Source organism: Sciurus vulgaris, assembly GCF_902686455.1.
Source record: "Sciurus vulgaris genome assembly, chromosome: 12".
Classification (NCBI taxonomy): Eukaryota; Metazoa; Chordata; class Mammalia; order Rodentia; family Sciuridae; genus Sciurus; species Sciurus vulgaris.
In genome coordinates, this window is record NC_136473.1 from 39,360,421 (window position 1) to 39,380,472 (window position 20,052).

The 20,052-nt window shown below is 35.0% G+C and overlaps 1 protein-coding gene across 32 annotated transcripts in view; it reads left to right on the forward strand.

The window, feature by feature from the left end:
* PARD3 (par-3 family cell polarity regulator) overlaps nucleotides 1-20,052 on the forward strand; it is a 685,332-nt gene that overhangs the window by 361,134 nt on the left and 304,146 nt on the right. For 29 of the 32 annotated variants that reach the window (XR_013758404.1, XR_013758405.1, XM_079107667.1 and 26 more), the window contains one exon: nucleotides 3,078-3,209. The exons of the other annotated variants lie outside the window; for them this stretch is intronic. Coding sequence is in view for 27 of the 29 variants with exons in the window: in XM_079107667.1 (XP_078963793.1) it covers nucleotides 3,078-3,209 (132 nt within the window). In the remaining 2 variants the exon portion in view is untranslated. The remainder of the gene's footprint in view (nucleotides 1-3,077; nucleotides 3,210-20,052) is intronic. 32 annotated transcript variants of the gene reach the window in all.

Here is a 20,052-nt window from a genome sequence, read left to right on the forward strand (position 1 = left end):
CATAGCCTTCACTGTAATAGTGGAAATAGCAATTTTTAAAATTAGCTAAATTATAAGTTAGAACCATAATTAAAGTAAAATTAGAATATAGTGGTAACAAAAAGCATGACATGATTAGTTCTTTTGAGAATCAGGGAATTCACAGTGGAAGTGCATTTGAACTAGGGTTTGAAGAATGTAAACTATTTAAGTGGAAGAAATGCTCTTGGAAGTCTTGGCTCATAAAGAGCATGAGTGAAGGTGAAGCGGAGTGTGTGGCATAGTAAGCACAGTTGTCTGAAAGTTCCTCTCTCCACCACCTACAGTGTTTGACACAATGACCATGTGTTCCAACATACATTTTAGAAAAATTCTCAGCTAGGAAGCAGTGCAGAACATTTTTTTTTTTTTTTTTTTAAAGACTGGAGCCAATGTCCTGTTGGAAGGTCACTTTGTAGTTCACATGAGTGACGTGATACATTGATCCTGAAGTGCACTTATGATCAAGAAGTAAAATCTAGATATAGAATATTGGATTAACAAGATTTATGGACTCTGGATAAAGGAAGGAGTTGAGGGCGATTCTGAATATGTTTGGGAAGGGTGCATGAGTTAACCTAGGAGGTAAGCTTCATTTTGTATTCGTTGTGTTTGAGATTTCTTTGAGGCTTCCTGTTGTAAATTTATATTATGAATTCAGGAAAATATTTTGTATTTGTGACCAGTGCCAAGTTATCAGGATAGGTGATTTTGAAATTGTGCATTTTTTGAGTTTGTCCAAGGAGTCAGTAGTGATCAGGTCACAGAAAAAACCCATTACGGCAGTTTTTTTAGGAATAAGAACAGTGATGGAGGCTCAGAAGGAGCAACAGAAGTATCTACTGCAGACAGGATTCCAAAGGCAAAAATATTGAGACTGTAGTAGCATCAAATCTATTATTTTAAAGCTATATATTCTCCCCTTTCAAGTGATATTTTATCACTGTGCAAACATCTAGTTCCCTATTAACTTTTCAACTAACATTCAGCATTTATTGATTACCTTGGAATTATTTCATTAGTAGTTGAAAACAGTTGATTTTTCTAATTCTGTTATTTATTCTACTCCATTACTTGGCTCTTTTCTGAAAAGACAAACTTCCCTTTGTCACCTGGCACCTGGTGTTGGTTTCCCTGAAACCTTTCCTACTGAAAAGACAGGATAGGTTTTTCATACTTTCTGTTTAATGATTTGGTTTCTAAGGAAGGAGTTGGTGTAGTAATCATCTCAAATGGGAAGTGAATAAAAGAAGGTCCCTAGTCAATGGAAACTCCAAGATCCTTTATATAAAAATTATATTTAACCCTTTTTCCTATTGTTCTCTTTGTAGACATTTAAGTTTCTATCACTAATAAATTTATTTATCCCTTGTGGTTTGTTTAAACTTTTTTTTTTTTACAGTTATTTTAATCATCTGTTGACATGACAAAACTGGCATAAAAGCATATATTGTCTGTGTATTTATGGAATATGCTGCAAAATAATTTTTCCTTTGCTTTGTTCTGAAGCTCACATTTTCAGGAAAGTCTCTTAGCATTTTGAGATGTGGTGTGTCTTAGTTTCCTTATTTGCTGCATTCCTTTCCTTAGATTTGGAAGTGTTTTCTCCTTATCATTTCCATGCCTGTAAGCAAGGTCAGCTCTAATCCCTGAGCATGGGGCAACATCCTTAATCTTATCAGCATTTTCTTATACTGGTGTTTATGCCCCTTTACAGTTTTCTCAAGTTGCATTGACCAGAAATGCTTTGACTTTTTCTAGTGAACTTTTTTATAGAACTTTTTCTATTAAAAACTCCTAGCTGCAAATGTTTGACTATCAGAATTTAAAATGATTTTAGTTTACTTCTCAAAAAAATTATGAAGTTTCACATCAAAGTTTATATTGGTAAATGTAGATTTTTTTTTTGTTGTTTATTTTTGTATGTCATATTATTGACATAGGCCCAGGACTATCCATTTGCACTTGGTTTTATTCTCAGGTAGAACTCATAAAGAAAGAGAAAAGAGTATCCTGGTCCACAGCTAAGATCTTTACCATGTGATACTATTATTGCACTTTAAAAATTTTTTAATGGTATTTGGTGCTTATATAGTTTAAGGAATGAAGAATAAGAATCAATTGCATACATAATATTTATAGCCAGACTATTGTTAGCAAAACTGAGAATATTATATTTCTCTGACTTTGACTGAAACCAAAGGTAACATTTTAAATCTGATCTTATAGAAGATAATTTAGATTTAGTTATCGAACTCAAAATTGGACTATTTCTTCCTAGATTTGTCATTTCTTTGCAGAACATTGAAATTAAGTTTTAAAACTCAAAAGTCAAAGCAAGTTCTTAAAATTTATTATTTGAAAGAATGATCCAGTAGCACTTGATTGTTCTGGGGAGTTTTAAAACATATTGAATAAATATTTATTTATGTTAAGATATAGCTTTTCATAACCATGTCAGAGTGAGCAATTTTGTTTCTGTTTATGTGTCAGGTTTGTGATAGCCCTACCTTTTTGTGATATTTTAGTTAATCCTGTCAGTTTGTGAAATAGGTAACACAATAACTCTGAGAATCTAAAATCTTTTACCCCAAGTTACAAAACTACAGGATCCAAAGAAGCAGCAAATTTATTAGTGTTCCTTGTTGTCAACATTTTGGGTAAATTGAAGAAGACACACAACGATGTAATTGTGATATTGGACAGAAGAGTAAAAGAGAATATGTCATAATTAACAGATAAAATTTCACTTACAAATTTTTTTATTTCATTTTTTACTTTTTAGATGTACTTATTTGACTGGGGAAATCTATGGGAGTATGAAGTATACAAGTGTTTTGTGTGTTCTTTGTGTGTGTGTGTGTGTGTGTGTGTTTGTGTGATTAGACTTTCCTGACTTTGGCACATTACAGCATTTTTGAGGTCTAATGTGGATGTGATGTCCTTAGTCAGCTACTTGGTATAGACTTGGAAAAGTATTTTAAGTATGTGGAATCATTTTTCTGCTACTTTTGGTCTGGAGCTTCACAAGATGCCTTTTTGTTTTTCTTTTTGAATAGAAAGATGAAAACTACAGAAGCCTTCCACGGGATACTAGTAACTGGTCTAATCATTTTCAGAGAGACAATGCTCGCTCATCTCTCAGTGCCAGTCACCCAATGGTGGACAAGTGGTTGGAGAAGCAAGAACAGGTAACATAAATGCCTCCTTGTACATGGGTCCTTGATGCAATATCCTATCTCATCTGTCCAGTGAAGTTTCAAGTAGTAGGTTCTATGTCTAAGTCCATCTAACCTAAATGCAGAATATTTTTGTGCTGCTCAAAGAATTCTTCTGAGTAGCTGTGAATATTTGCAGGAGATTTTCTGAAGTACTGCAGCTGGTAATGGTGCAGTAGCTTCAATATTTGGCAGTGAATAATGCAGTTAGTGAAGACATTTTCAAGGCTCTTCCTTTTTTCATTAGACAATAAGTCAAGGAATCTGAAAGACAAATTAAAACTTTCCATTATTCCTTACTTCACTTTATGAGAGGAGTATATGCCACAGTGTTGTTTTAGAATCTAGTTTATCAGGTGTAGGCACTTATCCCTTTGTTTTAGTCAGCTTTTTGGCTGCTGTGACTAAAAGGACCCAACCGGAACATCTGTAAAGGAGGATAAATTTATGTGGGGGCTTACAGTTTCAGAGGTCTTAATCCATAGATAACAGACCCTTCCTGGTGGTTCAAGGTGAGGTTGAACATCATGGAAGAAGCGTGTGTCAGAGGGAAGCAGCTCTCCTGATGATTTGATTAGGAAGCATAGAGTCTTCACTTACCAGATACAATTATATACCCCAAAGGCACACCCCCATGCCCACCTCCTCCAGCCCCACCCTACCTGCCTTCAGTTACCACTCAGTTAATCCCTATCAGAGGATTAAATCACTGGGTTAAGACTCTCACAACCCAATCACTTCTCCTCTGAACCTTCTTACATGTCTCACAGGTGAGCTTTTGGGGGACACCTTACATCCAAGCCATAACACCCTTCATAAATGTCAATGATTTATTTTAAGTTTTTAAATTTTTAGAGTTTGGCTAGTTCACCTTCTGAAACAGTCACCTAATAATTCATGAAGTCTGGATTGTTTACCATTGGCTAGAAATAACTTCTTCCAGGGGCTGTGAATTCTACTCAGTGGTAAAGTACATGATTAGCATGTGCAAGGCCCTGGGTTTCATCCCTAGCACCAACGGTGGGGGAACTGGGTGAGAAATAGGTGTACCACATACAGTTGTTATATCACTGTTAGAGAAGTGCTGCCTCCCAGGAAGACTAAGAACTGACCTGGTAAGCTAATTCTTTGTTGTTTTTAGTGTCTTGGATTCTTATTTGGTCATAATATTTTCCTTGCCCCTCCCCCTCCCCTCCCCCCTCCCCCTCCCTTCCCCCTCCCCTTCCCCTTCCCCTTCCTCTTGCCCTTTCCTTTTCTCTTCCTTTCCCTTTTCCTTCTTTCCTCTCTCCTTGATAGTGGAGAATCCCAGTGTTTTCCTTGTCATTGTGATAGATTTTTTTTTTCTCTGCTAGCCGTTATTGAGGCATGATTGACAAAACTGTATATTTTTAACATGTACAATGTGATATCTTGATATATGCATACATTGTGAAGTCATTACCATGATCAAGATGATTAATAAATCTGTTACCTCGCATGGATAGTGGTGTGTGTGTGTGTGTGTGTGTGTGTGTGTGTATGTGTGTAGAACATTTGAGATCTATTCTTTTAGAGAAATTCAACTCTATAATACCTTATTATTTAGTATACTCACCATGCTTTATGTCAGATCTACAGAACTTATTAGTCTTATAACTAAAAGTTTGTGCTCTTTGACCAGTACTTGACATATTCCTCCATGCCCCAGCTCTTGGTAACTGCCATTTTACTCTGGTAATATGATTTCTATTTCACTTTTAAGTTTCCACTGTTAAAATATAAGTTAGACTATGTGGTATTTGTCTTTATGTGTCTAGCTTATTTCACTTAGCATAATATTCTCTGTGTTCATCCTTGTCACAAATTACAGGATTTCTTCTTTATTAAGGTTGAATAATATTCCTGTTTGTGCATTTGATTTTCTTTATCCATTTATCTGCTGATGAATACTTAAATTGTTTCTATATCTTCGCTATTACAAATAATCCTTTAATGAAATGAAAGTACAAATATATTTTTAATGTGGTAAGTTTGTTTTATTTAGATACATATCCATAAGTGGAATTGCTGCATTATTTGGTAGTTCAATTTTTACCTTTGAGGCATCTGTGCTGTTTTCCACAGAGGCTGTACTAATTCATATTCCTACCAGCAGATTTCAAGGGTTGCCTTTTCATGTCCTTTCTCACTAACACTTTGTACCTCTTGACTGATAACAGTAGCCCTAACCAGGTATGTGGTGACAACTCATGGTTTTGATTTACATTCCCATGATGTTCACTGATGGTGAACACGTTTTAATAGTTTTGACATCAAATACCAACATTTTTTTGGTTACCTGATTAATTAGTTATTTTCTTTAAAAAGTTCATCTGAGTGTAAAACTAAGTGTGTACCCTATGGAAGAATGTTTTATTTCAATATTTTACTAACTAATAATTTTATGGCCTAAATATCAGATAAGCAGTTTTCAATTTAGATCAATGATGTCAGTGGAAAGAAATTATAAGAATTTTACATGTTTCATCTCACTTTGTGTTTCATAAAGTACAAACCACCAAAAATAATTTTGTGCAATGTTCAAATATGAACCACCAAAAAAGCATGATTTGCCTTGCACAGCACTTTTTGGTATTGCAAATGTACTCATTTTTATCATATAGTAAGTATTAACATATAAATACTGTGTGATGGAAATAATTTTAAACAACTTTTTAAAATGTGGAAATTCTACTTAGAAAACACCCTTTTCTCAAAATAACAGATTTTTAAACAAATTGTTATTGCATCATTACTTTGAAATAAATGTTTATAAGATTTGGATAGTGGAATTAGCTAGTTACTAGCTTGCTTTTACTATATGAGATTTGGACATATGACTAAACTTGCCTATTATCCTTTTACTCATCTATCAAAGGGGCATCAACAAAGAGTACCTGCCTTGTGGCGTTTGATGTGTCAAGTGTCATAAAACCCACCAAGGGGGCTGGGATTATAACTCAGTGGTAGAGCGCTTGCCTAGCATATGCAAGGCACAGGGTTCAGTTCTCAGCACTGCATACAAATAAATAAATAAAGGTTTATCAACAACTAATGAAAAAAATTAAAAAACAAAAACAAAAAACCCCACCAAGGGCTTAGGATCATTCCTGATACCTAGAAGTCTCTATTATATCAGAAAGAAAATTGGCTGCTAATAACAGACAACCTAGATTCTCTAGTACGGAAATACTTGTTATTCATACAACAGAAAGGCTTGTGGGAGGGAGAGTCCAGACTATATTTAAAGCTCAGCAACCTCAGTAAGGGTCTGAATTTTCCTTCCAGGGTGCTCTTCCCGGCCACCTTGACTGTCTGCTCCAGTTTGTCCTTTATTACTAGAGCCCCAACCATCCCATCTTGCACAGAGGAAGGGGGAATGAAGCCTTTGTCCTCTTTGTGGCTGTTTTTGAATGCACAAAATCCTTTCCCACAGCCTCCCAACAGATGCCCCTTAGTGTTTTGTTAGCCAAAATTGCATTACTTCTCTGCCCACTTCTAAATCAAAGGGAGTAAAAGTACCAGTGTTGGTTTAGACTAGTAGAGCTTAACCCTCTGGAGTTGAGGGCAGGGGCTTTGTCATTACTGAATAGTATCAGGGGTTCATTAAATCAAGAAGGGAGGGCAATGTAGAAAGGAATGACAACCCACAGTTAGCTAATATGCTAAATATGACATTTTTATTGCAATATTTGGATAAAAAGATTGGTAACCCAGGGTTTCTAAATATGACATTACATTTAATTATATTGTAAGGATATAACTTTTATCTACTGTTACAATTGTAGATCTGTTTTTAAGGAAGTAGTACAGTTTCTTTTTATAATTATAGTATAAAAAGTGGTTTCTTTTTAAGCATAAAAGATTCTTTTGAGAGACTGTCCTCCTAAGACTTAGTTTTGATTTGTTTCTGTTGCCATTATTTGATATATTTGTTTCATGATAGGCAGGTTTTGGAAAAACAGCTACTCCTCAGTCTATGTAGATGACATCAGCTAGTCGATTCCCAAGCCTAAACCATCTTCCTTGACTTAAGTTTAGAAAAGGGCGATGCATGCACTAAATACAGTATGAATGAGACTGTATACCAAAGCCATTGACAATTTCTGTTCAACAGAAGTAGAGGGAAATTTATTTAATGGGACAAGAACCACACATACACACAAATAAAACAAAACTCAGATTAAATCTATTTGCCAGAAGTAAGCACTATTGTTTGGACAGAAGAAGAGTTATTGTTTCCACTTTATACACCGTCAGTGCAGTCCATGTATTTTGTTAACTGTTCCCCATGAGTCATCTGACTTTAATAGCTCCATGTCTCTTCTGAGGCTTTTTTTCCTCCATAGTTCTTGCCATTCAAAATAAAGAGGTTTGCATCTCATAGATAAAAAGAATGTTTTGTATTATTAAAAAAAAAAAAAGAATTATTAACTCTCAGACTTGACAATTTGGGATTGCCAGGGTAGAACTGATGGCTGTCCTCCTTTCCTTATGCCTCTACACTGGAGAGGTCAAGAGAGTTCTAGATTTTATATGCCTCCGGTGCTTTTGTTTTTGCTCTATTTCCTGCTAGAGTGTTTGTCTCTCATTATCTCTGCTTTTGAAGGCGATTATGACCACATCAGCTTTGCCAGTGGGAATAAACAGCAGAGAGAAAAGGACAAAAGGGTGCTTTGGAATGCTAAACTAGCGGCACCTCTAGAAACCCAGAGTATCCTATTTTCTGTGTAGAACTGACCGTACATAAGAAGACATTGAAACTTCTTTTCTTCTGTCAGGATATTGGTTGATTTTACTTCTATAACAAAAAGGAGGTGTTGTATCCTGGTAGAACTCTGTATGGAAGTACTTGCGGTCAAGCTCAACATGATTTCTAGAAATAGTAGTCTTGCATTTCAGTGACAAATTCACCTCAGAATAGCCTGTAGCTTAATCCTACATCAGATTCATCTCAAGAGGTACAGGGCTGTTTATCTTTCAAAGGACATCCTTTTGTTTTGTCAATCTTGTGACTTCCTTTCTCTGAGAGATCTCAGAGGAAACATGAAGGATCTGAAAAACTAAATGGATTGTTGTTGTTCCCTTGAAAAAAATTTTCTTCTGAAATTTTGATTCTGAGACTCAGAGGAAACAAAGAAAAAAAGCAATGGACCCCTTAGTTTTCATGTGGTACTGTGTTTTAAAAAGTTTGAACTGTAATTTAATATTGGCAGATAATGGATCATAAGCTGTATCTTCACACTTTATTGGAACTAATAAATTCTACAAAAGAGGAGTCAGGAACTTTATAATACATGATTGGAAGTATTTAAGATCTGAAAGTAGAGTGATCTTAAGGAAAATATAAGCTAATTGGGATCCTGCCATTTTCACTACTTTCTCTTGGTGAACAGTCCTGAACCCAATTAGCAGAAATAGCAAGGAGGTATAAGGGACCTTCTAACTGCCACTTAAGCTTAGTGAGAAGGGAATGACTGCCCTGACCTTTTGTGAAAATTCTATGTTCTAGGGTTCTTTCCATCAAGAAAAACTTCATTTAACTGGCGGATTCTTCAGAAGGTAGAAAAATACCTTGAATATTTAATGAGGACACAGTTCCACTGTGTTCTGTATCCTCACATTTGTCCTCTTGCTAGCCAAATTGAAATTCCACCATCCAGGGTTGTGTTTTAAAGTTTCACAGCCAGAAGTTTTAGAAGCAGTGGCAAGGCCTTTGTGTGTGTGTGTCTGCACGTGTGCACATGCACATGCACATGCTGGAATTGCAACCCAGGACCTGTGCATGCTAAGCATATGCTCTATCACTGAGCTACAGCCCCAGCCCCCACAATGCCTTTTTTCTTGTTATTTTATATACCTTTATTATCTGTTCCAGTCATGACACATTGGCTTTATACTTTATCATGCAGAATATTATATTTCTGAACTTTGATCATATATATAGTCCTTCTAAAATGAAGATGACTGAGATGGGAATAGTGTCTGTTTTTATGTTAGCCTGAACTTGTGGAGTCCTAGATATTAGAATAAGAACACAGCCAAATCTTAAATATAAGATATTTGTATATGGAGAATAATACTAGAAAATACTTAATCTTTTCTTTATTGTCAAAACAACCTACTTGTGTGTTTATTCTGATACCTTTTAAACCTTCAAAAATATTTTTATGTCACAATTAATATTGACATGATACATAATGGTTATATTCATACATCATATTACTCTAAATTTGTTTTATTTTTACTTTGCATTATAATTTTATTTATACCGAATTTTAAAATACCTAGGGCAAAAGTAAATTTAAAACATAGTGAAGAAGCATTTTAATGTGTATCCAGGTTTTATATAAGCATTTTAAAAACTTATTTCCTTCCATGCCAGTCAATAAGTAACTGTGGTCCTCAGTTTTACCTATTTCACTTTGTCTTACAAATTCCTGAGTGTTGGGTACAGTCAGATTGGCTCCTGTTCCCACATGATTCATCACACTTGGAATTTTCTCCCTATAGAGGAAGATCCTCTTTCTTTACCAAGTACTTACTAGTCATTCCAGAATAGAAGGGGAGAAAATCTCCTTTTCATCAGACCTAGAACTATGTAGATGAGATAAAGAAGTTGGTTTCTGGAACATGAAATGATCATGCTTTATTAATTATAAAATCAGGAGATGGTTTATTTAGAAATCTGATTACAACAGATGCAGACTGGCCAGTAAAACAACTCAATGGTCGCAGCATTAAAACAGAAGAACTACAGAAATTCAGATGTAGAAACAGAGCTTCATGGTATCTACTGTCATTGGTGGGAAACAAGGACAGATTCTGGTGATGCCAAATGTAATGGAGATGTTTTATTGTAGTTCATTTTATGATCGTTCTTTAATCCATGAACACTGAGTAACCAATGACTGTTCTGATTATCTGGTTAAAAATAACCTAAGCCCTCTGGTTCTAAATTTCTACAGTTGTATGTGAAGAGGAAGATTTATTAATATTATTTTCAAACCTTTGCAAAATTTGTGTAGAAGCAAACATAATTGTGTTTTTCTCTAGAAACACCAAAAGTAGATACTAAAAATATCAAGATTGTTTTAAAACTAAATTTAGTTTTAATGATTAAATGCCAGAGATTTTATTTTATAACAAAGTTGTTCTCACAGTAACACCAAAAATGAAACCCAAAACAACTTTTTTAAAGAATTGTCTTCTTGGGGCTGGGGTTGTAGCTCAGTGGTAGAGCGCTTACCTGGCATGTGTGAGACACTGGTTTGATCCTCAGTACCACATATAAATGAATAAATAAAATAAAGGTACATCAACAACTAAAAAATATTTTAAAAAAGAATACTGTTTTAAAAATAAAGTTAATTTAATGAGTAAATACCAGAGGTTTTATTTTATAACAGAAAGTTGTTCAATAACACCAAAAATAAAACCCAAAACAACCTTTTTAAAGAATAATCTTCTTGGGGCTGGGGCTGTAGCTCAGTGGTAGAACTCTTGCCTTGCAGGTGCGAGGCACTGGGTTCAATCCTTAGCACCACTTGAAAATAAATAAATAAAGATACTGCGTATGTCTACAACTAAAAAATATTTTTTAAAAAATGAGTTGTCTTCTTACCTGGATATATTAATGCAAAAGCAGATTATTTTATTGTGCTTCCATGCAAGGGTAACTACTGTTATAATACATATAATGGCTGAAGGATGTAGTACATGTTTTCCATATGTCCTACTTTTATTTTCAGATATTGTGGACTTGAATAGTATCAATGGAGAACAGGTCTGGAGTGTAGGGGCCCTTGTTGACATTCTTTTTAGAAGGCTCCTCTGACTTCCTAGGGAAGCCTTCCTGGTCACACGGAGGGCTGCTTTAGTTGGTATTTTCTCCTGAGAAAGACAAGACACATTCTACTCTTACACATATTTAAAGACAAAAAGACACTGTGAGTTTGGGGAGCGTGTGTCAGGATTAGAAACTTGCCCCGCCAATTAGTGGATCTTGCTTTCTGGCCCTCATATCACTGGCTGTGTGGCTGTATCCAAGGCAAATAAACTCCTCAAACTTCATTTTCATTGTGTATAAAATGGGAAAAATAAATTTGGCAGATTTGGATTTATTATAGGTTGAAAAGCAGACCCAGTTTCTGGCACATTGTAGACACTTCTAAGAGGCTGTTTTCCTTCCTGTCTTTCATTTTAGGTTGTACCTCAGCAACTCTGTTTTGTGATGAGTAATTGTGTGTGTTTGTGTGTGTGTGTGTGTTTTGCTGGGGATTGAACTCCTCTTAGCCTCACACATGCTACACAAGAGCTCTGCTACTGAGTTCCACCCTCATCCCTGACTGATTTTATTGTCTTAAATGTTATTTTCTCCTTGCATGTTGGAAGTACCATTTGGTATGCTGTGCAGTTCATTTTCATCCCTGGTGTATTTCTAATGCCCTCATCATCCTTTCAGAATTGGATTCTTGTTTCTGTGGCATCTTATCAGAATTAGAATAAAATTTAATCTTTTTAAATCATCTCTGGTTCTTTTCTGAAGAACATAATCTGACACCAAAATGACATTAGTGTTAAATCTCTGTGTCTGCATTTTTAAATATTTCCTTTTGTTTTTGGCAGCCCTATGTAGGATTCTAGTCAAGCATTCTAAGTCTCTTGTATAGGCTTCTGCTTGGCCACTGGTTAAGCATATGGATTGCTTTGCCATATGAGTGAAGTTAGGGAGACCCAATGTCACTCATTTGGTTTTGGAACTGGATTATGCAGTTGGAGGGTTACACATCTATTTCTCCTTTCTCTTGATCGCTGACCATATTTATTGCTTTGTTGGCCTATGGTCCTAAAAGCCTGCAAGCAGCAAAGAAGTGAGGCAGAAATTCTACTGAGTGAAAAAAATCTTGAGTGGTATGTGGATTAACCTTCATGGGGAATCTGTTAGTAGCTGATGATTTCCTTGCCTGTGAATATTGCTGCTAGAATCAGACATTTAAGAGCCTGTTCTATGGATAAAGGTGCATTTTCATTTTTAGCTCTGACCTTCAGGTGCCTTTTCATATTTTCACTGCAGGAAATCTTAAAGATTTTTGTTGCGAGTTGTGTGATTGAATATGATGATAGAAAGAATACTTGCTTTATATTATATTCCCACCCATCTGTATGTCATTTGCTTTTGAAATTTTGGTTTTTATTTCTATATTTCATGAGCAGTAGAACTGCTGTTCTTTAAAAAATACTGGTTAAGAACTTGCATTAACATTTTTAGCCTACAATATGTTGTTTTCACTACCTATTTCCTACAGCTTGTAGAAATTGAATCATTCATAAGCCATTTTTAATTTTTTGATCTAGGTATATATACTCTTTCCAGTATTACACAGACTTTTCCCACCTACCTTGAACATGGTCATGAAGTGGTCTTAAAATGTTCCTATTTTAAGGGTTAAAGCATTTTGTTCAATGGCTTTATGTCTTCATTGCCACTGTGATCTAAAAGAGTGTGCCCAATAATATTTTTCATTGGTTTTGTATATTGACAAATCTTTTTTTTTCTTCAGTTTTTCATTTTTTTTCTCTTATGTTATTATGTTTGAGAATGTGGATCACTTTTTCTTTTTTGTTCCCTTACCCCTATGTTAAGGATGGAACCAAGGGCTGGTGCACCAGCCCTAGATCATTTTTTTGAAATAGCTGAACAAATTATAAAGGGATTATAACACTGCAAAAAAAAAAAAAAAATGTTGTTTCTACAACATATACATGCTGGTGTTGGGAAAAGGTTAAAATGAACTTTTGGGTTTCATTTCACTTGTGAATATTGTTTCTATTCCTTTACAATAAGCACATATTACTTTTGAAATCTTTTTTTATTTTTAGTACATCAAAGTATACAAGTTTGGCAATGTGAGCATTTTTTCTTTTTCTTCAAGAACTGTAATTTCTATATTGTGAGATGGGATTGCAATGTTGATATTTATTGGAATCAAGTTAAACTCTTGGAGAAGCATGTTGTCTTTTCCTATTTTTGGTGATCCCTTTAATTGTTAGAAACAGTTCATTAGCTGGGCCTCTTGTGGCTTAGCTTCCTCTTCCAATGAGAGGATAGATGCCCCTTATCATTCAGGGAAGAGGCTTCCTTCCCCTGTCACATGCCAGTGTCCTCGTTTCTGTGCTGTCTCCCATCCATCTCAGACTTTGGACTTTATTCTTACATTAAACTCCCAGAGAGCTACCCATCATGAATATTTCTGTCTCTTTCTGCTAGAACTTTCCAATCAGCAAATATGTGTTCAAATAACCCCACCCCTCTCCCTCTCCTAGCCTTTATCCTGCTGTTGGCTCAGCCTGGCCTGCTGTCCTCATAATTCTCAGATTTGGTTCCTTCTTATCTTTCATATAAAAGATCACATGAAAGAACCTCCATTAATCATCACATTTGAAAGAGGATGACATCCCTGCTGCCTTCCATTATTGTGTCTTTGCTCACTATTCTTTTCTTTATAACATTTATGAATTCGAATGGGTCTTTGTTTCTATTCGTTTGTTCCTCTAAAACTTCCCAGGTATTGTGTTTGTTGTATGCTGTTTGTTTGTAAATACTACTAAGCCCTCATACTTGTGTGTGTGTGTGAATAAATCAATAATTTGAAAAGAAGAAGTCCACAGTGACCTCACTTTTTCTTTCTTTCCTTTCTTAAGTTTGTTTGCTTTTGTTGTTTGCAGTTCTGAGGACTGAACTTAGGGGCTCATACATGTTAGGCAAGTTCTCTAACACTGAACAATACCCCTAGACCTTTTTTAAATTTTGAGGTAGGATCTCACTAAGTTGACCAGGCTAACTAACCTCGTACTAAGGATCCTCTTGCATCAGTCCAAGTAGCTGGGATTATGCTGCCTGGCTGACATCACTTTTTCTGATACTCTGTATTATTGGTGAATTCTTTATAGAGTTAACAAAATTTATTGTTTCAAAATATTATATGACTTTGACTTTCATTAATTATGAATGAAACAGTGCAGAGCTTAGGTAAATGAGCAAAAACCTGTTGAATACTAAGATGTAGACACTGGTAAACCTTTTAACATAATAGTATTACTGCATTGTTGGTACTTGATCACACCATTGCTGTCTCTCAGCATGTCTATATGATGAAAAAAAAGATTCAGAAATTATTACAGATTAAATGACCGACAATTGGGGGGGGATGTAAGTTCTTTCAAGGGAAGGGAATTTTCCTACTTTGGAAAACTAGATGGCATACAGCAGGGAATGTAGCTCAGAGGTAGAGCATTTGTTTGCCTAGCCTGCTTGTGCCCAAGGTTTGATTCCCAGCACCAACATAAAAAAGCAAAACTTGATGTGATAGAGGGCTCAGCCTCTTTTACCCATAAGGCTGATCAGTTGTGAACTTTGAGAATGTCTTGCAAGTGAACACGGATCAAGTGTTAAAAGATGACGAAGCACTGTCAGTCTTCTCCCTGTCTCCTAATGAGTTCTGCTGTATCACAGTTGATCACAGTGCTGTAGGAAACCCACCTGAGTCTCTAAGGGCTTTCCAGAGTAGGTGATGGGAGTAGAGGGCAAGAGTTGCTCCTAACTAAGTGAGGAGAATAAAAGGCCAAAAAATTATTATAAGCCCAAGATTGTTGTCAGTTTTATAAGCTCTAAAATATTTAATTAAATATTTAAATGTCTAATTATCAGGAAATAAAGTGTCTAACTGGAAAAACAATATTTGAGCAAACTGATTATTGTGAATAATATGGAAACAATTGAGTTGAATGTAATATAGTTAATAGTCTCCTGAAAATACCATGTGATTTTACTCGGAGTGTTTTTTCAGAGTTCGGAGGCCTTTTCATATTGATTAGGATGAAAATGAATTATACTATCAGTCAGGGACTCCAAGCTGGCAAAAATTTTCTTTTAGAGATAATTTTTTTTCTTATAGGTACAACAGATTACTGGTCCTTGTATGTTCAATTTATAAAATATGGCTATTATAAATTCTAATACACCTTTAATAAGTTACATACAGTGTATTTTTTTAGTTTATTTAATTTTAGTTTATTTTCTTTAGTTTATTTGATATTTTGACATGGAAATGATGTTGAGTTTTATAAATTGCTTCAGGTAGAGAGGAACTATTCCTTATTTATTATGGTATTGCACAAAAAGTTTCTTAGTTAATGGAATTGATTCTGTTTTGAAGATGACTCCACACAGGCTGTAGAGAGTGATTTATTTATTTATTCATTCATTCATTCATTCATTCAACTGTGGTTTGAACCCAGGGGTACTTTACCACTGAGCTACATCTTCAGTCCTTTTTAATTTTTTACTTTGAATCAGAATTTCACTAAGTTGCACAGGGCCTCCCTAACTTGCTGAGGCTAGCCTGGAACTTGTGATCCTCCTACTTCAGCTTCCCAAGTTGCTGATTACAGGCATGCACCACTGAGAGCATTTTATTTTTTAAGTGGTGACATGTAACTATTTGTTCCTTATTATTCTAAGCAGTCAGTCATCTATGGGAGTTGAGTGATTAGAATTAGAGGTCTTCCCTATGACTATGGAATAGTGAGTTATTGGACTGTATGGGGATTAATTCAGTCACATTATTTATTTATTTTAAAGATGCTATTTGGTTTTTGCATAGGTAATAAATACATAGTCCCCACAGGAAACATTATACATACATATACAAAATAATAGTTTGTCTCCCACAACTGTTTCAGCCGCTTGACTCTTTTTTCTATATGTTACAGCAAATATAAAATATATCCTCTTTTCACATTTTGGTATAGATAACATTTACAATCTTCTATGCTGTTATTATTATTTGCTTAATGTAGCTTGGCAATCTTTTGTAATGAACACAAAAAGTGTCCATTTTTGAAGCAGTTTTATAATTTTCCTTTGTATAGATAGGCTATTATCTACTGATGGAGATTTACTTTGTTTACTGTCATTTGCTGTTACAAAGACAATAGATAGTTGTAATAGACAATCCTTCTTTAATCCTTTTGAATTATATCTGAGATAAATGTATAAAAATGTGATTGTACACTGAATGTATTATATAAAAACGTGTACAGTTCTAACTGATGTTTCCAGACCTCATAGACACTGGACCAAGTTAGATTCCTCTAGAGATGCCCAAGAGATCCCATTCCCTCTATCAGATCACCTTGCCACATGATAATCTATGCAGTCCACTCAACTGACCAAATCAGATAGGCTTCTGAAATATTTGGCTTTGCATGTTCCCTAATATAGGAGGCTATTGCCATACCTCAAAATTTATAGGCTGTAAATGGACTTTCTCTAATGTTTTAGTCAGCTTTTTTTTTGCTGCTGTGAATAAAAGGTCTGGTAAGAATAATTTTAGAAGGAAAAGTTTATTTTATGCCTCAGTTTCAGAGGTCCCATCCATAGACATCCGGCCTCATTCCTCAGGGCTCAAAGTGAAGCTGAACATCATGGCGGAAGAGTGTGGTGGAAGGAACCAGCTCAAGATATCACATCGGGAAACAGAGAGAGAGAGCTGTACTCATCAAGGACAAAATATATACCCCAAAGGCACACCCACCAGGGACCCACCTCTTCCAGCCATACACTGCCAGCCTACAGTTACCACTCAGTTAATCACTACCAGGGAATTAATTCACCAACTGAGTTAAGGCTCTCAAAACCCAATCATTTTATCTCTAAACCTTCTTGCACTGTTTCACACATAAGAGAAAGCTAATATCCAAATCATAACATCTACTATGATGAGTCCAGGCCATTCAAGTCCATTCCCTTCTCCCCATTAAATAAACAGCAGTTAAGGAAAATCAAGAGTTTGGGAAGAAGTTTTCATTGCTCTTTTAGAGAGCTGACAAGATTTTTGAAGGATGGGTAGCTCACTAAATACTTCTTTTTGAAACATGAATATATATATAAACATATATATATATAAATGTGTGTGTGTGTATATATGTGTGTATATATATATATATATATTTTTTTTTTTTTTTTTTTTTTTTTTTTAAAAAGGAGAGAGTGTTGGGACTTGATCCCCAGGCCTCTTGCATGCTAACCTCACACTCTACCACTGAACTACAACCCCAGGCCCAAATGTGAGTTTTATATTTGCTTCTCATAATTCTTACAGTAAATTGGATACATGAATTCTATATGAAAAAAACCAATAATTTTCTCTTCCTTTGGTATACCACAAGAGGACATGCTATTGTAATTTATCTCTATGTTAACTCCTTTTTCCATTATGCCTTGGATTGTATGTTATACAATAGTATAGAAACCACCTATTTGAAAGATTTCAACTCGTGGGAACTGATGCAGTCTTCTTACTTTAAATATACTGTAATGTTCTTGATTATTGGGATTCATTGAAGAAAACTTACCTTCAGGAGATATATGTTAAGGGAATGTGCTATTGTGGGCTTGAAAATTTTAATCAGCAGATAATTATTATTTATAACCCTCCTCATTTCATGAAGGATTGCTGGCAGTTTATTTCCTCTTATTAGTTTATTACCTATTAGGACCAGGTGTTCTTTTCTTTTTTCCATTATTCCATTATTTATTAGCTTAGTTGAAGAGTCCTGGATGATAAGAATCCTGTCTCTGGATGTGCTCGGGGAATCCCTGATTTTAGATTGTTCTTGATATTTAAAAACCTTTCCCTTTTTGGTGTATATGAAATTGAGATGGTAAGAGGTTGGCATTTGCAGTTTCAAAAAAAAAAAAAAAAAAAAAAGAAATTATCAGGAATGGCCATAAGTGCAGTGATTTTTCTCCTTAGAGTTTTTCCTGTTATTTGTAGCTTTGAAATATAGACCAGAAAGAGTTACTGACACAGAATGAGTATTATGTAAAATATGGATAACAAATGTGGACTTTCTAAAGCTTCATTTAAGTGTCTAGGTTAATGCCATCTATGTGCCTGTTTAAAAATCTTTTACCATTCTATAACCCATAATTTTGGACATTTCTATGTCTAATTTATGAAACGTTGTACCTGATAAAAACAGAAAAAGAATTTGAGTAGCTTAGGGTAAAACACCTGTGAACATGATAAGCACTTGTGTGGATTTGGGGGCTGTTACGTTATCTCCAGGCTTTTTAACTAAAGGCAACATCACCCAGGATTCTAATACTTCCATCTTTTTGCAACACTGATGTTATGAGTGTGATTTTTTTTTTTTTTTTTGTTATTCCTTTTCTCTGTACCTCTATCCCTGGTGATTCTTAGCCTCAATCTCTCTCCATCCCTATTTCTCCTTTCCATGTTCAGGCTGCCATCAGCTCTCAAGCAAAAGTTTTGCAGTCATCCTCCCTGTCATCTGACTGTCTACTGCAGCCAGTGATGTGCAATAAAGAACACTTTTCATACCCCAGGGCTTTGACCATTTTTAGGAGTATCAAGAACTAAAGTGCTTAACCTCTGCTGGAAGTCACAGTGACTTGAGTTGGAATAGCATGTTGCGTCGAGAAAGTTCCTGAAATTCCTAAGCCTACAGAGCAAGCTTCCTGGCTTTCTGGAACATATTTCAGAGGATTCTGAAGACCTTTTTCTTTTGTTCTCTCCTCCAGCCATACATTATTTCTGACACAGACCTCCTTCAGCTCCTAAACTTAGCCACATGCTATCCCTGCCCAAACCAAAGCACATAGTAGTGTCTTACTGCTTTTTCATTGACAGTCCTTACTAGATTTCCTTTGAATTATGTATCTTTCTCTGTGAGGGCACAACTCATTTGTATTCCTTAGGACACTTAATTTGTTTCTTTCCTTTTTGAGGGATGCATGACTAGATTTCTGGTGGCATTGGATCTCCTTTACGTACTCGAGTATGTTGGCCTAGCCATATTTTTATTGAATACATTTGTTATTGTAAAAGAGTATCTGCTCGTAATTTGTGTATCTGAAAATATTTTTCTCTTAAAACATTTGAGTAGTAAACATTTTTGTTAAAAAAAATCTTATTGCATAGGCAGTCTGTTTTCCTACATTCAATGTTTAACTTTACAAGAATCTCCTCTAACTTAAATTGGAGAAAGTTTGAGGGGAGAGCAAGGAATGTGAGTTTGATTATATCAGCAGAAATCTAGGCTTTTGGACTTATTCCTATTTTAAGTCCTTGGAGGGAACTAATTTTCCTGAGAACTTTGAATTTTAATCATAAACAGACTCAATGCAATAATACTTTCATAAACCTTTGGCTGAGACTTTGGTATTAATGTCCTGAACTTTTAAAAAGAGAAACATATTTTTGTGGGTTGGCCAAGAAAAATAGGTCTCAATTCAAATAAAAATAATGTATTTATTATTTTAAAGAGTTTTTCAGTTGAGTAGTGTATTAAACTTTTTGCTAAGTTAGTTGTCTAGTATTGAACATGACACAGGGAGGGAGTTGATGTATTTTCTGTGGATCAGTATAATGACTTTGAATTCAAAAGGTTTCGCTTTTGACATGTAAGTAAGTTATGTTAGGTTATATGTTATTATTTATTTAATAGTTAACTCTTCTTTCTTTTGCGGATTTTTTTTATTAAAGGATGAATCCTATGTTTTATTTCTTAACTACCTTTGAGATGGTAAAATATGCAAAACAAATGTTGAAGGTAAAACTGTTTTCATTTTAATGTGTTTTCTTTAAGATATATCAGCAGTTAGTAAGAAACTAAAACCTCGCTTTGACTCTGTGACATCCTTCCATGGCTTCTCTGACATTTTCTTTCTAAGCTCACTTGTGTTATTGGCTAAAGTCTTTTTGTTCTA